The sequence below is a fragment of the Dendrobium catenatum genome, unplaced genomic scaffold (assembly GCF_001605985.2).
Source record: "Dendrobium catenatum unplaced genomic scaffold, ASM160598v2 fragScaff_scaffold_1024, whole genome shotgun sequence".
NCBI classification, from domain to species: Eukaryota; Viridiplantae; Streptophyta; class Magnoliopsida; order Asparagales; family Orchidaceae; genus Dendrobium; species Dendrobium catenatum.
In genome coordinates this window covers 3,085,703-3,107,205 of record NW_021319486.1, presented here as the reverse complement: position 1 = coordinate 3,107,205, position 21,503 = coordinate 3,085,703, and the positions used below count along the sequence as shown (strand labels likewise).

The window sequence follows — 21,503 nt, the reverse complement described above, 5'->3', positions numbered from 1 at the left end:
AACGCATACACATAGACTCGAACTCTGAACCTCTTAGTTGGAAGCCTAAGCTCTCAACCAATAGGCCAAGGATAGTTGTGTATGCACGAAAATCTAATTCAAAGAGTTTCTCGACCGTTGGATTTACAAAACAGTTGTGCAAATTATTTCAAACTATCAATAATCTCAAGAATATTTTTCAAGATCCAACGGTACCATAAAAGAGAAATCCTTTCTGTTTTAACATCACTTGTGCATTGGATTTTCCTCCGCAATGGCGATTTAACTCATTCGAATTGCGAGGATCACGAGGTCCAAACTTCTCCGTCTCCAACTTAGTAGGATAATACCTAGCCGACAAACAGAAGAGGAAGCAGGAGGAGAGAGAGAGAGAGAGAGAGAGAGAGAGAGAGAGGCGAAAAATATTCCCAGGCAGGTTTCAATCGATTCTTTTTCCGTTTTCTTTCCCCCACCCCTTTGTTTTTTTCAAATCACGAATGTTTTTGTTGCTGAATTTTTTTGTAGCAATTCTCTCTTTGAGACTGATAGAATGATGGAAGGATTCTCCCCGATTTCGCCACCGCGAATTTTCTGGAATTCGCGCAAGAGATCAGGTATTGTTTACTGATTTACCTTTATTTAACTTTTTACCTGGATAAATTCACCAAGGAATCTCATTTCTTCGTTTTTGATATTATGAATCGAGAGATTGTTCTGTTTTCTACTCCAAAATCACATTTTTAGGTTACCTAATCGATGAAAATTAGAGAAGAGAGGGGAGATGTTTGAGATTTCTTAGCTTGAACGGCACGACCCCGTCTTACTCTTTGCTTTTTCTTGTGTCTTTGGTTTCTTAGAAGCCTATGCTTTGAAAATCTTGTCTTTACTGCTAGTCATTATTTAACTAGGCTGACTGATAGTTTACTTGGTTATTTGGTTTTTTAGCTTATCCTATGTTGTTTTACAGTATTCAAACAAAAAAAATTAAAAAATATATATGATAAACTGGCTGTCAGCCAGCAAGCTTGGTTATTTGTTTTTTAGTTTATGTTTTCTGTTGTTTTACAATACTACAACAACAACATCAAGCCTTCGTCCCACTACGTGGAGTCGGCTACATGAATCCTTTTTCTCCATTGTGTTTTGTTAAAAGTCAAATTCTCGTTTAAATGTAATAAAGAAATATCATTTCTAATATTTTCTAACCAAGTCTTTTTAGGTCTACCTTTCTTAACATAACGCAAATCTAATGCGTCTATTTTCCTGGCTGAGTCATCGGAAGGCCGCCGTTTTATGTGACCAAACCATCTAAGACGGCTCTCTCTAATTTTCTCTTCCACTCGAGTTACTCCAACCTTTTCATGTATATGCTCATTTCATATATCTGTTGTTTTACAATGTTCAAACTAAAAAATAAATAAAATAAGAACTGTTTTGAAGGTTTATAACTTCGGATCCTTGCACCTTGAATATTTGTCGAATTTGATTTTATTAGATTTTCTTAATGTTTTCTCTTTCGTTGGACTGGAATAGAATGTGTATTAATTGTGGTGAACAGATGAAGCTTTGCATTTATAAGCAATTTCAGATATGAAGCATTGCATTTCTTTCGTTGGAATGGAAGAAATTATTATGTGTGGTCACCGGATGGTTCGGAGGTGAATCAAAATGTGCCATGTCACCCGGCATATAGCGTTACACTATAAAAAAGTGATATGGCGGGTTCTGATTAGCCTCCGAACAATGTTTGGTGACCTCACAGAATAATTTCAGGGGGAAGGGGGGAATTATTCTGTGCGGTCACTAGACGGTCCAGAGGCTAATTAAAATGCATCATGTCACCCGGCACATAACGGTACACAGTAAAAAAGTGATGTGGCAGAACCTGATTCACCATCGGACAGCATTTGGTGACCGCACTGAATAATTTCAGAATTTTCTTATTCCTCAGTTAACCTTGGTGTCTAGAAGCTGCTTCTAAACTTCAGGTTACCTCGAAATGAATTGTATGTTAAAACACATCATTTACTGGTTACTTGATGCAATCTTACTCAGATAATTGGCTAAACTTTGTTTTGTAATGCGATTGATTTTATGTACTGTAGCCAAACATGTAACTTCCATGCAACTTGAACCTTTTTCTTATGGAAAAAAGGAATATTCAAATCAATTATATGCTTACTTCTATGAATTACAATTGTGACAAGAAGCCATATAAATTAAGAGAATATTTATCTCATTTTGTTCAGCTAGTTCCCGAAGCTTAGAGAGTTCATTGAAGGAAGAGGGGGACAGCAGAGTTCTCAATGACATTACAAAGGAAAACCAAGCCCCTTCAAGCCCATTAAATGACAATGAGAAACAAGATGATCCTAAAGCTAATCTCTCTGAGAGACGCCGAGCTCTATTCGAACCATTGCAGCCAATCACGTACCGTGGAGATGGCAAGACTCGAACTCCTGCTGAAGAGCTCCTCCCACCGCCAGACTTTGACTCAACCTCATACCCAAAAGGATGGTTAGTAGGAAAGAAGCGGAAGCTCGTAAATGTGGATGTGGTTGAAAGCATGAGGAGGATTGCAGTCCAGGAGATGAACAGAAAGGTCTTTCCTGACTTCTTTTGCTTCTTTGCATCATTAAGCTAACATTTTACCCTAGGAGACCCAGATGTTCTTAATAGCTATGCTGTTTTAATTTTAAACATTAGCTCCATATTGATATATGTGTACATATAGGTATAGATAGATCTAAGATGAGAACAACATAAAAATAGCTTGTTAGACCATCTTAAAATGTGATTGAAATCATGAAAATCTCCAGTACAAGGGTTCGTTTGGGACAATTTTCTTACTATTTTCTAATACAGTTTTAGTATAAAAATTTCTTAAAAACAACGAAAAAACAATGGTCAAAAGCCATCTCAAACAAAACCTTAGTGACAATTTACCAACTATATACATTCATTCTAAATGAAGGATTGCCTGTTAAATTACCTATGTTTCAGAATATTGTCAAATGTTAGGTGACTAGCCTAGGTTTAATTTCTACAAATTAAATATTATTTGAAAATAGAAGACAAGAAACAACTAAACGTAATCAATCTCTTAAAAGAAGTATATGTTATTACAAATAGATATTAATCATTGTAAACCGAAAGAATTAAGTTTTGCGTGTGATTTTAAATATGAAATTGCTTCTGCAGAGATGTCTTCTCTATCAGCTGAAAATGAGTAAACAACGCTCCTCCTTCATCATAGCGATAGAAATGAAGGCCACCTAAATGTTGTATTAAGTGTAGAAATGCATTATACATTTAACTAAGATAGTATTGCTTGAAACAGAGATATAATGGATGATAGAATATTTTAAAGCTTTTTATTATTTTACTGTATATTACTAAAAACAAGCAAACTTCTGGATTTATAAATAGGAGGTTAGAAATGAATATTCAGTCTTTGATTGTTTATTCCATATAACAGAACCAAAAGATGTTTTTCAAGGAAAAAACAATAAAATTTTCATTTCTAGGATCTTTATACTTAACATAGATAACATAATTACGAGCTGACATTTGTGAAATGTGAACTTTAAAATATATATAATTCACTCTTAAGACTGATAGAGAGAGAAATGGTTTTCCTTTGAACTTGCTTTGAATATCATTACACTAACATAGATAACATAATTTTCATTTCAGAGAGAGAGAGAGAGAGAGAGAGAGAGAGAGAGAGAGGAGGATTATAGTGGGGACAATAAAAAAGAGGAAATATATAGTGAGAAAAATTCAAGAACAAGAAAAATATTTGAGCGAAAATACTTTGCATACTTAAAATTAGTAGAATATTGTCTTTCTGTGCAAGCCTTGGAGGTAGGCGAATTTTGTTGAATCACATAAATCTCATATCTTCTGTTCAGGTATTTTTCTTATTCATTTTTTCTTGTTCTCATGTTCTTTATTGCTGTCATATGCTCTTTTGGCCAAAAGTTGCCCGCCCAATATGGTTGTGGGAAGAAACTTTTTGCCTGTTGCCTGAAAGTATTTATTGAAAGCAGCTTTGTATAAGGCTTCGTTTGGGACGGCTTTCTTTCTGCTTCGGAAAGCGGCTTTTTAGTACAAAAGTTTCTAGTACAAAAATTAATTTTTGTGTTAGAAAGCCGCTTCACGAAGCAGAAAGAAAGCCGTCCCAAACGAAGCCTAAGTCTAAAATATCTTCAAATCCATCCCCCACCCATTTTAATGAGGATATTGTAACGATCAAACAACTTCACATAAATTTTTACCAAACAGAGAAATATCATTTATTTTTCATATGTACAACACAAGTGCTGCAATCAAACAGCTCAATTGTTAACACATTTAAAGGAATATAGTTCAGCAATCTGTTAGATCTTCATTGTAAGATTTCAAAATTAAATGAAGGTGTCATAATTCTTAGGTTGTTTATTACCCAATAATGAGGATGTAGAAGGGAAAGGTTGGCCAATAAATATAGAAGACTAACTTTTGATTCTAAGTAAAAATGAATAGGATAGAGAGATTGATGGCCTCAATGAGCAGCTGGAGGAAGATGCTAAATGCCTCGAACGTCTCCAGCTACAGTTGCTTGATGAGCGAAGCAAGAGAGCTGATGTTGAGAGGGAGAATAGTATGTTGCAGAATCAGATTACCATGCTCATGACCTTGCTTGAAGAAAACCAAGCAATGGAAGATGAAGCAGCAGAAGGGGATGAAGCTTCCCTTCCCTGAAATTCATGGATGTTCTTTAATTTTATATAAGGCAGCAGCTCCAGAGACTCATTTGTGACCTGTTTAATAGATTTACAGCAAAGTGATATTTGTTAATGCAATCTAGAAGAATAAGAGATGGGTATCAATATACTTATTTTGTTCTTTTTATTATTTAAAATGTGCAGTGTTACAGTTACCTGGCATATGTATTTATTGTAAGCAGTTCAGAATATTTTATAATATTCATTTGATGTATGAAAGTGATGGAAACATATATTTTTCATATTTCTTTTGATGTGGATTGACCATTGTGCATATTTTATAAGCTGCACTTAAGCACGGATAACTTAGATCATCTTCAACCGAACTGCATGTTATTGTATACCATTTGTAAATCGGTGCATTCAAACTTCAAATCTTATGCGAAAAAACAGTAGGTGAACAGTGCAACGCAATATTGACGTCAGACTGTTCACTTACGCAAAAAAAAAAAAGATACCTTTGCACTTTGCTTTGCTTCGCAAGAAGAGCGCGAAATAGGAGAGAGATGGCTATCTTTGCAAGGAAGCGTGCGAAAAAAAAAATAGAGTTTTATTGGAGAGAACTACTGCATTTTGAAATATTGTGACATTTTAGAGTGAAAAATAGGGTTTTCAGTTGGAGATGCCTTAAGGCCTCTGCTAAAAAGAAATCAAAGGAAAAATAAAAAGAAGTTGCACCAACTTAACAACAATCCAATAAAAGCTTGATGGAATTTAGTTTAATGGTGCAAGTCCAAATATCCCAAAATATTGACATTATAGACCCAACAACATCTCATCAACACTCAGCAGGCTTTACAAAGATTGAGATGCCATTGTTGGTATTTAAAAGATGGCTTGGTTATCATTGTCTTCTTCTATACTAAAAAGATGCAAATACTGTGGTATGGAACCAATTCGAGGAAAATTCATCAGAAAATCGCCTATGGAATCCTTTCTTGAAATACCACAAGGCTGTGGGTCATCAAAGACTTTTTTCCTCTGCAGTTGCTTTGAATCATCTTCAATGAAATCTTGGCGATCTTCCATGCCTGCAATGGAAGCTGACTGCAGGTTTTCATTCGAGGGATCCTTCTGAAGAAGACGGTTTAACGAGTTTACTTTTGATAAGAGAGAATTTTCATCAAAATCAAAACTTTGAGAATCTGTGAGAAAATAATCAGCCCATTCCTCTAATGTTTCTTTGTTTAGCAAGCAATCAGCTGAGAAAACTGGGTTGCCTGAAGCCATCTGTTCAGAAATGCAGTGTTCTAAATGGCTCACTAAATCATCTTTCGACATGGAAGCTTTAAGTTCTGGTACTTTAAGCTGTTCCAACTGCACAGGTTGATTGCTTAATGATGTGTTTTCTCTATAAATACCTGCAATTATAAGCCAAAATCAGAGAGCTAGACTTTTTAAAGAAACTGGTGATCCAAAGATGGAATTTGAACTGAGATTTTTGACCAAGTACTTGCTGAAGCTCAAATTTATCAATAAAATTTAATTTGCATGTAAACAGTTGATGGGAATTAATCTTCTGTGCTTTCCATCCTAAGTGACATCAACGGATTTACGCAAGGTGAAGAAATTACCTGAATCATGGAAAATCATTTGTCTGGCTGCAAGATCTAGACCTGCATCAATAGTATTCCTTGTTCCAGCCTTAGCACAGAGTGGTTTAGGATCATGAAATTCAGCAGAGGATTCATGATTCTCCTTCAGCTTATCAAATCCAAGGCATTTAGATTCATCTTTGTCCTCCAAGCACGAGGGGGGTTCAAAGCAGGAAGATTCCAAGATGATATCTGGTTGCAGACTTAGAGATTTTAACCGTGGATCACATTGGATAAGTTTCTCAAAATGCTTATTTAACAAGCCTTGTTGACACTGCAGAAAATGCCTCCTGCGCACACACATGATCTCTCAAAGAACTTAAAAAAGAGAATAAATCTAAAAGAAGAATAATTCTATTGGAAGTTATAAAAGAGCCACAAGCGTTCCATTTAAAGAGTATCATAGTCCTAAAAATCTCATGAGGTAACAAATGCTCACATCCATTGTTATTATACAACAAAGTTGCAATACTGACTAGAAAAAGAACATCATAGTCCTAAATATCTAAAACTGAGGCAACAGAGGCTACTACATAAACTACTCTCTTAAGCACATCCTAAGCTAGGGATAAAAAATGACAAACATCACGTTTGATCTAAAACACAGTTAGAATGGGAAGGAGTAGAAATCATTAATCCAATCAAAATCGAATCACTAAAAGCTAGATGCATGAATATGTATATCCTTGTTGTTACAAACATAAATATTTATTCAATGCAAGCACATATTAATGCTCCAAGTGTACAAATTTATGCATTTCCAGTTTACTTGTAAATATTATTAATCAATGCACGCAACCAAACACTTATCTGTACAGTTATCTAAGTACCCTATACTTCCAATAAAAACATGCTAAGCATGGTATAGCTCACTTGGTTGTTGGTTTAAAAAGGGATCTTTATCGAAGTGCATATTCCTACATTTACCTATAGACATACCTACCATATAGTCATATTGTAGGTATCCTCTACCTATCTACACCTTCACTTCATGCAACCCCAGCCATCTTTCAAATTTCTTTACATCTAACTCATCCTATCTCATATTGCACTTTTCAAACCTCACATACTCGTCCTATCCCTTTTCTATTAAAGCTAAATATTTCGAGCTAGGCAGTATCCAACAATAAGATTGATCCACAAATTAATTTTTAACTTGCAAATCATTTTGACTTCAGGCTTCCATGTTTACAAGGAAAATACACCTTTCAAAGAACCAAACCCTGGGCTACAGTCAATTTGCCCACAACCTGCAAGGTCTCACACATGTGTGAGACAATGTTGAAGAAGATAATGAAGCTTTTTTAACATTTGCTGATGATGATGATTCCCAAAAAGAGTAGATTAAATTCTTATTTGATCTTTTAAAAAAAGATTGTAATATTTAAATTATGAGATATTTGGATGTTACTTAGTCGAACTTATATATATTATGGTTGTCTTTTATTATTATGATAGCTTGTCTTTCATTTTTAATAATATTTTATATTCATGCTTATTATTTTATAATTTTTATATAACTTGCGCCATGTTTAAAATAGCGCGCGTCGCGCCGTGCGCTATGCGCCATGGCTCCAAAGGGACCTTTGCGCCATGGTGCGCCATTCGCCGTTAACAGGTATGATATTGCCATTGCTTGCCACCAACCCCCACTATAGCCTCCCCCGCCATCAACCTCCCACCGTCATTGTACACCCGCCAGCCGCCCCGCCCCCATCAGTCACCCCCACTACCCCAGTTGTCAGCCACCTGTTACTGCCAACCGCCAATCACTCGTTGCCTCGATCACCCACCTCAATTGACCTCCCACTATTGTCGATCACCCACTTCCACTGCAACTGATGGCCACCTCCCACCACCGCCTTGCTTGTTACCAGCTGCCACGGCCGCTAACCTCCTCCGACAGTTGGCTAGCCCACCACCAGCTATAACCGCCACTGTCAATCACCAACCACTATCCTCTTAATACGTAACAATGTATTCATTTTACTTCAAGCAAAAAAAAAAGGAATCTCATGCATTCCTTTACCCTCATCCAAACAAATATAAAGTATTTCTTGAATTTCTTTGCAATTACGGGTATGTTCATGGCAATAAAAATTTCTCCCAATATCAATACTGCGTTGAAAATTAGAATCACTAAGGACAAGAAAAAGAAGATATAACTAACCTATGAATGCTTGCTTGGCCTCCAGTAAAATCTGAAGTTGCCTGCCAAAGTGTGTGTTTTCTGGGTTGAGGATTGGTCTCTCTGAAGAAAAGTGGTCTCCTAGCAAGCTAAACAAAATCAAAAGATTTAATATAAACATATTACTTGAAGAAATTTAATATAGCGTATTTTATAACTCCTTACCATTACATCCAATATTTCAGATCCATTTTCTTGGTAAGTTGCTTTCAGTGCAGTTATATCTGACCATTGGATTTCAATCTTGTTCTTTAGACCGCCATCAAGGACCTCCCATACAAGCTTATGTTTCGCAAAGTAACACTTTGCAACTAAATCACCTTCATACCTCGAAACATACTGTTCAGTTAACGGTCTATTAGACATGTTGAAATCAGACCATACAGACAAAGGTTAGCATATGTTGAAATCAGACCAATACCGGCAATGGTAATAAAAATAATCAAGCAAAGTCCAGAGCATGATAATTGATGATGCCTCTTCCTCAACAAAATTCCAAAATCAAATGCAAATGCAGAATGTGTTACAATACACTAACTTGATACAAAAAAAAAAAATTCGCACATAAACAAAATTCAGGACTTACTATAAAAAACAAAAAATTGTCCCATCATATGTAGTATTTCTCAGTTCTCGCCATGTTTAAAATTGCGAATAAGAGACGCGCCTCAGCGCAATTTCACATGTTTCATACTCAAAGCTTAAGCCTTTCTCCTGGAATATGAGGCGTACGCCTCAATTTAACGGAAGTACGCCTTAAGCCATGACTCGCCTCATTTCTACGAGGCGGAACACCTCTTGAAATTTATAAAAAAAAAAAAAAAAACTAAACCTAATATTTAATGATATTTAATGTTTATACCAATGAACTCTTAGTACCAATGCTCGGTACCGCTCGGTACTGATCGGTACAGCTCAGTATAGAAACTCGGTACCATTCGATACTGAGTGGTACCGAATGGTGCCGAGCGGCACCGAGAAGCTATGGCATATAAACAAGCTGAGAAAGCTTTAAAATTACTCTTGCAATAAAAATTTGTTCTGGGGGCGCTGCCCCCTTGTACCCCCGGCATATCTGCGAAATCTCTACACTTTTACTTATAAGTGTAGAAGACTCCCTAAAGGATGACAATGATGATGACTTATGACTTGTAATGTCATTGCTATTTATTTTTTGAATTACATGTTAATGAAAAGGATATTGTGGTTTATTGAGTTGAACTATATTTTACGTTGTCTTATTATTGTGATGTTTGGATTTCACTTTTATTTCAAACAACTTATTATTTGACACTTCATATCTTATATTTTTTATGTTTTATATTATTAGATTACTCAGTATATAAAAAATTATCATTTTATCTTTACGTAATTTTTTTATTTTGAGGCTTACGCCTTAAAACGCCTTGAGGCTTACGCCTCGTCTCACAAAAGAAAAACGCCTCAATACCCGATTACGCAATTTTAAACCTTGGTTCTCACTATATAACATATGGAAAATATAGCCTTCCAATATGATTTCCTTGATGAGAAATGCAACATTAAAAAAAAAAACTAATTTGCGAAAAGATTAAAGTTGAAAGGGGTTCTTTGCTTTGTGGACTATAAGTTTGTATTTTTAGGCATGTCGTCATTTGATATGCAATTTCTTTCAATTTAGTTGGCAAGTAAAGCTTTTCCTTGATACTTCGCAAAAATTTACCACCTCATAACACGTGAAGGCGGGCGTTATCTTCAATTTGATAGGTTTTAATTAAGTAACAACAAGAATCTCATAGAATTTCAGATCATTTTTTTACTTTTATTAGACCTCTTTCTTTATTAAATTATATAATTGGATAGCAAAAAGAATCCTCCTCCTAAATGAAGGGATGAGCCTGTTAAAAACTAACCAATTGATAATCACATGGAAATAATTAAATCTGAAAAGGGCCACTTTGAAGCTTCTTATTCCTTCTACAAGAAAGAAAGGTATGCACCCTCCAAGACAAAAGCCTCTGATAAGGACATCCACCGGAGATTTCGACATACTTACCATCGGCGGAATTTTAGATCGACGGCTATGATTCATAGTTTCTTTATGATGTTTTAGTGCATTTCTTTTAATTATTTTTTTTAGTTTTCCACTTTACCCCTATGAGGGATTTGTGTCATGTTGTAGCCTAAGAGCATTTGTGTCTTTTACATTTTATGCTTTGGAGGCCTATATATGAAGGCCTAGTCATTGTATTTTTTTCTAATAATGAATTATGAAGAAAATCTCAGCTTTCTTTGTTCTCTTATTGAGTTCTTGAGAAGAAACCCTAGATGAGTAAAAGCAATACCTGTCAACATTTGGAGGATTCCAAGGTTCGCAGTTATACGATCTCTTTGTGAGTTCTTGGTTCTTTTATTTTAGTCTTCATCTTCCTCTTCCCTTTTCTCCTATACCGCCGGCAATCCCTTCCCTATCTCCCCAAACCGACGGCCTCAACCCCTCCCCTTGATCCCCCATTACCCGCCGCCCCTCCACCTAACAAGTCGCCGGCCACTTCATCAACCCGGGGGCCGGCCACTTCATCAACCCGGGGGCCGGCCCCACCCCACCACCCTTCTCCCACCCGAGCCTAACCCGCCGACCACCTTGTCCCAAAATTCTGAAATTCAAAATCCAATTGCCTACATTTACTTTCCTAAATTAGATCATAGTCAATTAGGAAAGTTTCCTATTGAGAATTCAATTAAATATTTGAATTCAAATACTTTCCTTTTGCTAGAAACTCATTTAGGAAACCTCCTCATTGAATCAAATCTGAAATTAAACTCAGATTTGATTTTATTCATTGTTTATTCCTTGGGGGGGCCCACACACTTAAAATGAAACCCCCATATCATCCCTATATGGCCAACCCCTTACTGAGCATTTATTCTCTCCAATTTAAATTCCAATCACCATTAAATCCCCACTAATACCCCATTAAACCGCCGGCCACCTTATTGCTCCTTTTGGATAATTTTGAAATTCAAATTTAACCCCTCTCCCTCCCTTAGTGAAATCTGAATTTAATTTCAGATTTACTAAATCCCTCTCTCCACCTTACTAACCCAACCATAACCGCCCCTCTCCTTGCCTGCCAACTCCCCTCTCTCCGCCGCCCTCTCCACCTTTCCCAACCGGCGGCTCCACCATAGAACACCACTCGCCTACCCTCAAGCTCATGGATGGCGGATCCGGATGTTGATCACGGATTCGCTTACAATTCTCAAGCGGAAGTCAACATCATTCAATCACCTTTCTTCGATCCTGGATATGGGTTCGAAGGCACCGTCGAAGAATACGTGGAGCGTATTCTCTTTACTTTGGCGGACGTCATCGAAGAGCAACAACCTACAGGATCGTGAAAGATCGCAGGACGACCACCCGTCTCTCCAACTCCGGTCAACTCTCCGTTGATCAAAACCACCGCCATCCTCTGTCTTGTAGTGGCATCATTGGGCTTGCTAACCTTTGTCCTCCGCTAACCCTACTTCCAAAGAGCGATCCAGAAGGAAACTCTAAGGTGAAAGTTCTAATTGTTAAGTGGTGGATTATCTTTAATCGCATATTTGTTTTACTATTTTCTTGTCATTATTTCGGATCGCTCTGTTAATCTAACGTGTAACTGCATGTTAGAAGCAAGTCAATAACTACGAAAACTGAAAATCCTAACTAAGTGAAACATTAATCTTATAATTTCATTGCGAAAACAAATTTCTTAATAAAATCCTGTAATTCCCTTGTATGTTTCACATTAGCCTCTCTAATCTAGCTAAAAAGAAAAAGAAAAAAAAAAGATAAAAGTTCCATCTTATTGGATTCCCTTATGCAGCATCGCTACCCACCACCATCATATGCATCCCTCTCTTTACTCTTCCATTTATGTCCCTACAAGTGCAGATTTTCTGTTTACCAGGCCTTCACCACTTCCCAGTGGAAGTACCTCGAGTAACTATCCAACATTCCCCTTTTCTTGTTGATTCAGTTGTTTTAGATCCTTCCAACCTGTCTCTGAACCGTGGCTCAAAAACAATTTCTTTAGCAATCGTTTGCCCATACAGCAATTATTTCTGTCGCTGAATGATATAGTATGGACCCTGGAGATGTTATTTTCTTTTGATAATATATATATATATCTTCCTAGGCTCAAGCTTAATGACTCAGCAGATTCTTATTAATAGGCTTTCATGTGTTTTCTAAATAAGGCTTAATGAAGTTAACCAAATAAACTAGTTAGTGTTTTGGTTGCATTGGATCAAAGAAGTACAAATCTGCATTTTAATCGTTAGTATTAGCATTGGAACCTGAACAATAAAATTGTATCAAATTCTGCATAATACCATATTAAAGCATCAAATGAACATACTGATTTTGATATTTCATCAGTTTCACCTCATCTTTGTTATCAGACTATTTACCAAAATGCCAACACTTCGAGCTAAAATTGATATTAATTTATAAAAAACACGTAACACGGATGATAAAGAAATAGGATAATGCTTAGTGTGGCCACAGTACTATGTACAGCTTAGACATCTGATACGACCAACTATGCAAAGCTGGTAAGACAATATGAAGAGGTCCAGTGCTTTCATAATAATTAAATCCACAAATTTGTCAAAAGTAAAGGTTATGTTGAACTTACTATACATCTATGATGCACAGACACGGACACGGCGACACGGATACGACACGACACGGACACGTCAATTATTTAAAATATAGGGTCAGACACAGGTTGAACACTGTATTATAGTTTTTATATTTTAAAAATAATGTATAAAAATTAAATAAGTATAATTTTAAAAATAATTTAGAAATAATAAGTCATTTAATTAGAATTTGTGCTTAAAATTATTAGTATTAGGATGCCATTTATTAGTCACCGAGAGAGGAAATGAAAAAACCTTCATTGCCAGAAAGAAATGAAAATGAGCACATTCGATGAATGGGTATTAAGTGCGGACGTTGATTTGATGTTGTGGATAGGAAATAAGAAATTTAGTTTAAATCCCGCCAAATACAAGAGATTATATTTAAAAAAAAAAATCATAAAACATGTAAGATACGCGTGTCCAATTTGTATTTAATATTTTTTTAATCGGACACGTTTTCAGCGTGTCCGACACGTGTCGGGCGAGTGTTGTGTCGGACACTACACGCCTCTTTGAGGAGAAGTGTCGATGCATCATAGCTATACATTAGGGGTGTAAGTGAGTCGAGCTGACTTAAATTCAGCATGATAAATGGTCCAAGAGTCGACATTGATGAACAAACGAGCCAAGCTTGAGCTAGCCCCGACTCGACTCTTTAACTCGCAAGCTCATTTAAAATTTGTTAATATAGAATATACTTAAAATATATTAGGATTTAGAATTTTAAGTTGTCGAAAATGTTTAAAAATTATATCTCATTGTTGAAAATGTTTGAAAAATATATCTAATTTTATTGTATCAAATGATTCTTTATTAATTATAATTTCATGTTCGGTTTACCATTTTATTATAATAATTGCTTAAACCATAATCGTTTTCTCTCTAATAATAAATGTGTTGGCTCATGAGCCGGCTTGAACTTATTGAATAAAGCTCGAGCTCAAACTCAAATAATTAATCAAAAGCTCAAGCTCAAGCCATGAGTGACTCGAGCTCGGCTCAACTCATTTACACCCTTACTATACATAGAGTCAAATTATTTTCATTCTTCGTAGGTGATTGATCTCACTTCCAAAAGAAAATTCAAGTGTTTGTTTGGTTAAAACAAGATAGAACTATACTCATTCTTAAAAATCACCTTTAAAAAGGTGACAAGTGAGTCTAATCTTGAGGACTAGGAAAGTAACTTTTCTTTTTTTTTTTTAACCTTTAGTAAAAATAAATATTATTATACTAATCAAAACTTAATATGACAAGGGTAAAACTGAAACTCTCTACTGCCTAAACTGAATTCAAATGAAGTGAGTTTCAAAACAAAAAATAAATATCCTCATAAACTCACTTCCTAAACTAGTGTTCAAACATTTACAGTGAAAAAAACTACCCCATAAAGTGACAAAGTGACAAAGTAACAAAGCAACAAAGAGAAGATCTCCATTCTTCCATGAGTGAACTTTATGTCAATTAAATTTGGAAAATTACATGGCTTTTAGCTATATAAGAATTAGCATGGCAGCCAAAGATACCCATATTCAACTCCTCTTTCCGAATCAAGCAAAAAAAAAAGACGATACAAACATAAGCACCACGGCACGCAACAAAAAGGTTGGTGGATTTGAGAAGTTTAGCTTCAAATATTAGCCTTTATGCATCTTATGTTAATAATTAATATTTTAGCATTTATAAACAAGCTTCAATTATTATAATTGAATTATTAAGTTTTACTTTATTTGCAATAAAAGATTTCTTAACTTCTCCAAGAAAAGAATAAAAAAATAAAAACTCAACAAAGCCAACGATTATGGTGTGATATCATCATATTGCTTGATCAATTGAAATTCAAATCAATAGCTGGCACAATATTTATAGGTTGGGATATCCATTAGGTAAATGTGAAACAATGTATATCCATCAAAATGCAAATCATACAATAAAAAAGGATAAAAGCACAAAATTCAACCAAGTGTATTCATTAAATTGCTTATTCATGGAGCACAATTCTTGTGTAATTCCTTGTGTTGTATACTTGTATTCCATTTAAAACTAAATTTTATTTTTAACAAAGCATTTAAAGGAAAAGCTAATTTTCAGTACAATGATGGAAACTACAAGGGAATAAAGTGATCTTCAGAAATGAAACAGGAAATTGCATGAGATGATGCAGTTGCGCACATTAAATTGCAAACAAAACAGAACCATAAAATCTTCTAAAGCAAGTAAACTGGAATCCAATAAAAAGTTGAATACCAGATCAAAATAGAGAAAATAACACGGCCTTTCTTACCTCCCAATTTCCAATCCTCAAAATCGAAGCTGGAAAGTTTGAGGCTTTCATCTTGTCAACAGAATTTGAAAGAGCGGCAGAATCGAATTCCTTGTTTTTCACAGTTTCTAAGCTACTGCCCGTGAAAGATGACGTTGAAACCGGCTTTCCCTGAGAAAGCCTCATTTGAATTAAATCCAAGAAAGATGGACTCTTTTTCAGCCGAAGACCAAGTGGACTTGGCTCTTCAAGTGGATCGTAATGTGCCGATGGCATGACCATCTTGCTTTCCAACTGCCGTAGGTCAAAATAGGAAAAAAATATTAAAGCATCTAATAAACCAAACGACAATGATTTGCACAAACTACTCTTCAAACAGAATTCCTTATCAAAGATAAATTTCCCAAATGTTCGTGACTACATCAATAAAAAAATGCAAAACGCAAAACAAATAGCCACTGATTCAAAGCACGAGTTCAAACTCAAGCAAAATCAGAATAAGAAACAAATTCCATCGCAAGGATAAGTTAAAGCACCACAACCTCTTGGAAAAGCAATTCCTAAATATGTCAATATCCCTAATACAAGTAAAAAAAATCTTAATCGACATCAAAAACCATCGGACTAAATCAAATACAACAACCTCGGACGACCCAAGCCGTGATAAGATGAAAACTGGCGGGAAAAGCAAGGAAACTACCTGCTCATCCAGCTCAGCTAGCTTCGATCTCTTGTTGAGAGGACCCTGCATTTGATCAAAATAGTCCTCGATCTCATCCTTTACTGCAATCGGCACAGCCGCCACCGTCGTGAATAGCTGCTTCGGCTCCGGCCAGAGCCTGTCGAAACTCGTTAGCTGAACCATCGTAATCCAAACTCAATCGAAAGTATTCGCTGATTACCGGGAAGAATAATCAAGCTTAAAAAACGTTAATAGCCAAACCCTAACCCTAGAACAAAATGTCCGTTCAGTAGAAGCCGAAAAAAAGGAAGAAAGGGGGAGATGAACCGACTTCGCTAACACCCATTTCCTTTTTGGTTCCGCGTCAAAGCTTCCCGATATATCGAGGCTTATTAAAAAAAGTAAGGAGCTGTTTGCATGCAGGATTTAGATCGGATTTGAAGCGGATTTGCCAAAAATGCAAAACCAAATCTGACGGTAAATCAAAGCCGGTTGACGGAAAATTCCCTCTTTTCGGGAAAATTATTTCCTCCCATGTCCGGATTTGTTCCAATACCAACTTGGTCGTGTCATGTCATCAAAATATATTAGGATCCAGTATATTCGGATGATATGGCGCATTTGAATTGGGTGTCCGGACGTCCCCGGACGTAATAATTTGCCTTTCGTGGTAAATCCCGGATTTACGAAATCCTTTGGTTCGGCAGATTTATGTGATTTGGCCGAAGAAGCGCGCGACGAACTCGAACAGCCACCAAGAATAACTCGTGCAAAACTTTACACTCTGCGAAGCAACGAAGCCGAAAGTAATAGAGAAGAGAAAGGATAAACCTAGACTCATATAAGTTATTGTGGGAGAACTTTAAGTAATATAATTTAAAATGTTAAAAATTAAGTAATACTAATTAAATTATTACTAAAATTATTATTTAAATCCTTGTTATTTCAAAATAATTAATAGGATTACAATATGATTTTAAATGAAAATAATTGTTATAAAATATTATAAATAATAATTAACCCCCTTAAATATTTTAACCATCTTAAATGCTTTAATTATCCAAGAAATACATATCAAATATTTTAACCACCTTAAATCCTTAATTGAATAGTCAAACAATTACATAGGATTTATCGTAAATGTTGTCAAACAGTTTTCAGGATTTAACCACCTCAAGATTTTACGAAATAATTCTTAAATAAAATCCTGGGTGCTACCAAACAGCTCCTAAAGATCTGTTCCAAGCCAAATTTTTTGTTAAATAACCTATTTATTTAATATTTGATTTCAATTCAATGAATTATATAATATCAACTTAAAAAGAATATAATTATAAGTTATATTTTAAGATAATTTTAAATAATTTTAAATTCTTCTCTAAAAGTTAAAGATAAATTTTATTAAAATAAATTAAATTGTTTTAAATTTCATACAGGTAATTTAATTCTTTATTTATAATTAAGCCTTTATAGTTTATACACTTTTCAAAAAAATTAATGATAATGATAAACTCAAATAATTCCAATAAAATAATTTTAAGAAAAATTGAACATTTAATAAAAATTCACTTGATTGGCACAAATCATAATGTCCTTTTTATATTAAAATTTTATAAAATTAAAATTAAAATTATTCAAACACCAATTTCATCAAGCTTATAATCAAGCTGAGTGAATTGATAAGGCAAACTCAACGGCATCAAAGTGATCTAATTTGAGTCCAAATAAACTCAAATCAAGCACAAGAAGTAAAGTTGAAAACTTCGTAATATTGATTAAAAGATCTTCGAATATTACATGCTTATAACCAAACTGAGCGGCTTAATAAGAAAAATCCAACAAGCCCAATATAACTCTATTATGAAATTATTATAGCACTTAAATACTAAATGAATATTCTATAATTAAAAGATTCAATATAAATCGTTTGATGAAGTATTACAAAACCTTTGCTAAATTCACCAAAATGTCACTCCCAAAATAATATAAATTGAATCATGTTCTCCATTATAAAGGAAATGAATTTGAGTACGAAAAAAGCTTAGAGATATGACGAACTCTCTACCCAATATTCAACGTCGACGATCGCCATCACCACCATCGTTGCTTGTCTATTGTCATCTTTCAACTTATCATCTAATTACAGTTGTCCGATCATCATCATCAGACAATCATCAACCGAACGTCATAATCCATTCATTGTCATCTGATTGTCATCACTGATCAATCATCATTTGACTATCATTACTAAGCCATCATATGTAATCATCATCGTCCGACTGATATTATCTAACTATTACATATCCAGTAGTTTGCCTCACATTCTTAGAAAGATCAATATGAATTACATATTTTATGATTCCATCTCCTCAATTAAGGGGAAGTGCTAACTCTTATAATTCTAACATGATAAGATGTTTTACATGACATAATTTTGAAATTGTAATCTTGATCATAATTCTACTATATATGATACCTACACAGTAGTAGCATATAGATTTATTTACTCAATACTTTTTTTTTATAAAAATTGGTTGTTAGCATTCATATTTTTTATTTATAACAATTGAATACATTTGTAGGTCTCAAATGGCCAACTGGGTTGTTAGCTTATCATTTTTATTTTTACATATTTTATTGTTAGAATACTTTTTACTATTATGGATGGGTTATTTTATTATTATTATTATTATTATTATTATTATTATTATTATTATTATTATTATTGATACGTCCTCCAAAAATTATCTTGATCGGGCACGAATCTCGATGCAAAATCAGATAGGAAACTTCAAAAATTAATTCGGAGACCATCCGAACTCCGATTTCAGCAAACTTACAGTCGAACTGAGCGTCTCGGAAATACGAACCCAACGACACCAAATTCAATTCGATCCGAGTCCAAATGGGTCCAAATCATGGACCCGAAGCGCTGTTAGAAGATTCAAAACCGGCAATTTTGAATACCAAACGGTCTGCCGATTTTTAACGAGCTTTATCTCAAAACGAACAGCTCAACGAGACGAATCCAACGAGCCCAAGATCACCAAATTCCCGAAATCACTAAGGCCTCCAATGCCTGACGAACGGTCCATGATCAAGGGGTTCAATATCGGCCGTCCATCCAACCACTCCCCATTTACCCTTGATCTCTCACCTATTTACGGGGCATCCACTCCAGAAAATCTATAAATAAGACCCTCATTTCTCTTGAAAGGGGGCTAAGCAAGAAGCAAAGAAGGAAGAGGAGAAGGAGAGAAGGAAGAAGCTCCTCCTCGACCACCGCGAACCTTCGCCGGACCAATCCGCCGCCGGAGCCTCGCCGGACCACCACCGGAGCCTCGCATGGACCACCACCTCTAGGCCCGACGTTCAGGCCCGACATTCTGCTCAAGTCCCGACGTTCTGCTGAAGGCCCAACGTTCTGCTCAAGGCCCGACGTTCAGGTCTGACGTCTTCATATGAGGCTCTTACCTTCGCCAAAGGCCCTCACTTTTACCAACGGCCTTCACCTTCGCCAAAGGCCCTCACCTTTGTCAGGGGACCTTGTCTTCGCCAGATCATCATCAAATGTCGTGTGCTCCACCAGAACATCACATGAGGTCGAGACTTCCGCCGGACCACTACTTGAGCCTTTGAGCTCCACTAGGCCATCACCTGATGCCCACATTTCTCTCAGAATACTGCCGACTACGGTCCTTTCGATCTCCACCAACAAACAACGGTCTTTCTGACCCCGGTCTCGTGCCAACAACGGTCTTTCAGACCCTGGTCTCCTGCCGACAACGATCTTTCAGACACCGGTCTCCTGCCAACAACGGTTTTTCAAACCCTGGTCTCCTACCGACTACAGTCCATCCGACCTCCGTCGCCTACTACGGTCACTCCGACCTCCATCACAAGACAACGGTCTTTCTGACCTCAGTCTCCTGTCGGATATGGTCCTTCCGACCTCCGTCGCCTACTATGGTCCGTCCGACCTCCATCAACAGACAACGGTCTTTCTGACCCCGGTCTCCTACCGACTACAGTCCTTCCGACCTCCGTCGTCTACTATGGTCCTTCCGACCTCCATTAACAAACAACGATCTTTCTAACCCCGGTCTTCTACCGACTACGGTCCTTCCGACCAAACAAACATGTATATGTAACTCCTATCATGTAATGCAATATATATGATGTATATTTGCTACATCAATACAAGGCCTTCTCCAAAGGAAGGGCCTCATTTGTAATCGACTGCAAATATTAGTGGATTCATTCAAACTGGGCCAGGCCCCGTGGTTTTTTCCCCTTTTCAGGGGTTTTCCACGTAAAAACTCTGGTGTCTCTTATGAATGTTTCACTCTCTCTCTTATCTACTTGTGTGTTGAAACTTCGTACAATGCTAAGACGTTAAACCATATATTTCTCTACCGCCGATAATATTCCAGGACGCAACAATTATTATTATTATTATTATTATTATGTGTGTGTTGAATGATAACCACAACTTTAATATTGTACATTAATGATTAGCGGCTCCACATCATAAATTTTGATGACAAATGAAATTCCCTCCAAATAGAACTTAGGCAAAATTTCATGTTGTACTCGACCTAATATAATATTTTATAATACATTAGATATATTAAGTTGGGTCATGATATCACTGATGCAACTATGGTTGCCTCCAATGAGTACTAGTTGTAAATGCCTCTCGAGCGAGTGCCCTATGTGGGTTTTGTTGAAGTGGAGATTAATGTAACATATGAGACTATTATCGTGGAGTTGATAGATGTATATCTCTTATAATTTGGATGAGGGACCCTCTTATATAGACGAGTCAACTCAACTAGGGTGAATTTTCATTTGTGGAGAGTTCACATAAGATAAGTACCTCATTGGTTCAAGGTCTACTAAGGTCAAATTCTTCCACAATCAAACCCTTGGAGGGTGTGTGCTTCCTTTGTTGAGCTTCTTTAGGTGAGCTTCAATGGTGCAAGTGTCTGGCCGTGTTGAATTTTATTGGGGTGGGTCTCCTTGTGCAAGGGGTATATTTTGGATGAGTTTAGCTCTCTGCTGAGCTCCTATGAAGCATACTTGACCGGGCTTCACAAGTTTTTTGTACACACATATTTGGGCGTATATTTAGTTTCTCAATTCTTTTGCCCATTTGGAGAGCAACATATAAAAAGGATGAAAATTAAATATAAAATTTTTATTATTTATGTCAATTGATTAAAGTGATGGGCTAAAAAAAATTATGAACATCATTAATGGAGGGTTTATTGCTTTTCCAATTCATTAAATCCCTCTTTTCTCAATAAAGGGACAATTAGGCTAATATAAAGAGGCAACCTTATCATGCATATAT

General features: G+C 36.0%; 2 protein-coding genes across 5 annotated transcripts; one reads left to right on the top strand and one right to left on the bottom strand.

Annotated features, from left to right (window-relative positions):
- Positions 1-439: 439 nt before the first annotated feature.
- Positions 440-4,979, top strand: LOC110103072 (protein HEADING DATE REPRESSOR 1). Its single transcript, XM_020831626.2, has 3 exons — positions 440-593; positions 2,229-2,581; positions 4,507-4,979. Exons 1-3 carry the CDS (start codon positions 530-532, stop codon positions 4,723-4,725), a joined length of 636 nt encoding a protein of 211 aa, XP_020687285.1. The 5' UTR covers positions 440-529; the 3' UTR covers positions 4,726-4,979.
- Positions 4,980-5,420: 441 nt separating this feature from the next.
- Positions 5,421-16,555, bottom strand: LOC110103071. Of its 4 annotated transcripts, none has more exons than XM_020831624.2 (7): positions 16,479-16,555; positions 16,166-16,304; positions 15,487-15,759; positions 8,697-8,870; positions 8,514-8,620; positions 6,323-6,633; positions 5,421-6,109 (listed from the first exon to the last, which is right to left on the bottom strand). In XM_020831624.2, exons 2-7 carry the CDS (start codon positions 16,214-16,216, stop codon positions 5,574-5,576), a joined length of 1,452 nt encoding a protein of 483 aa, XP_020687283.1. In that variant the 5' UTR covers positions 16,217-16,304; positions 16,479-16,555; the 3' UTR covers positions 5,421-5,573. The 4 variants fall into 4 exon arrangements, with proteins under 4 accessions (XP_020687283.1, XP_020687282.1, XP_020687279.1 ...); XM_020831623.2 differs by having other exon boundaries at positions 16,415-16,496; XM_020831620.2 differs by lacking the exon at positions 16,479-16,555 and adding an exon at positions 16,368-16,472.
- Between the last annotated feature and the right edge of the window lie 4,948 nt (positions 16,556-21,503).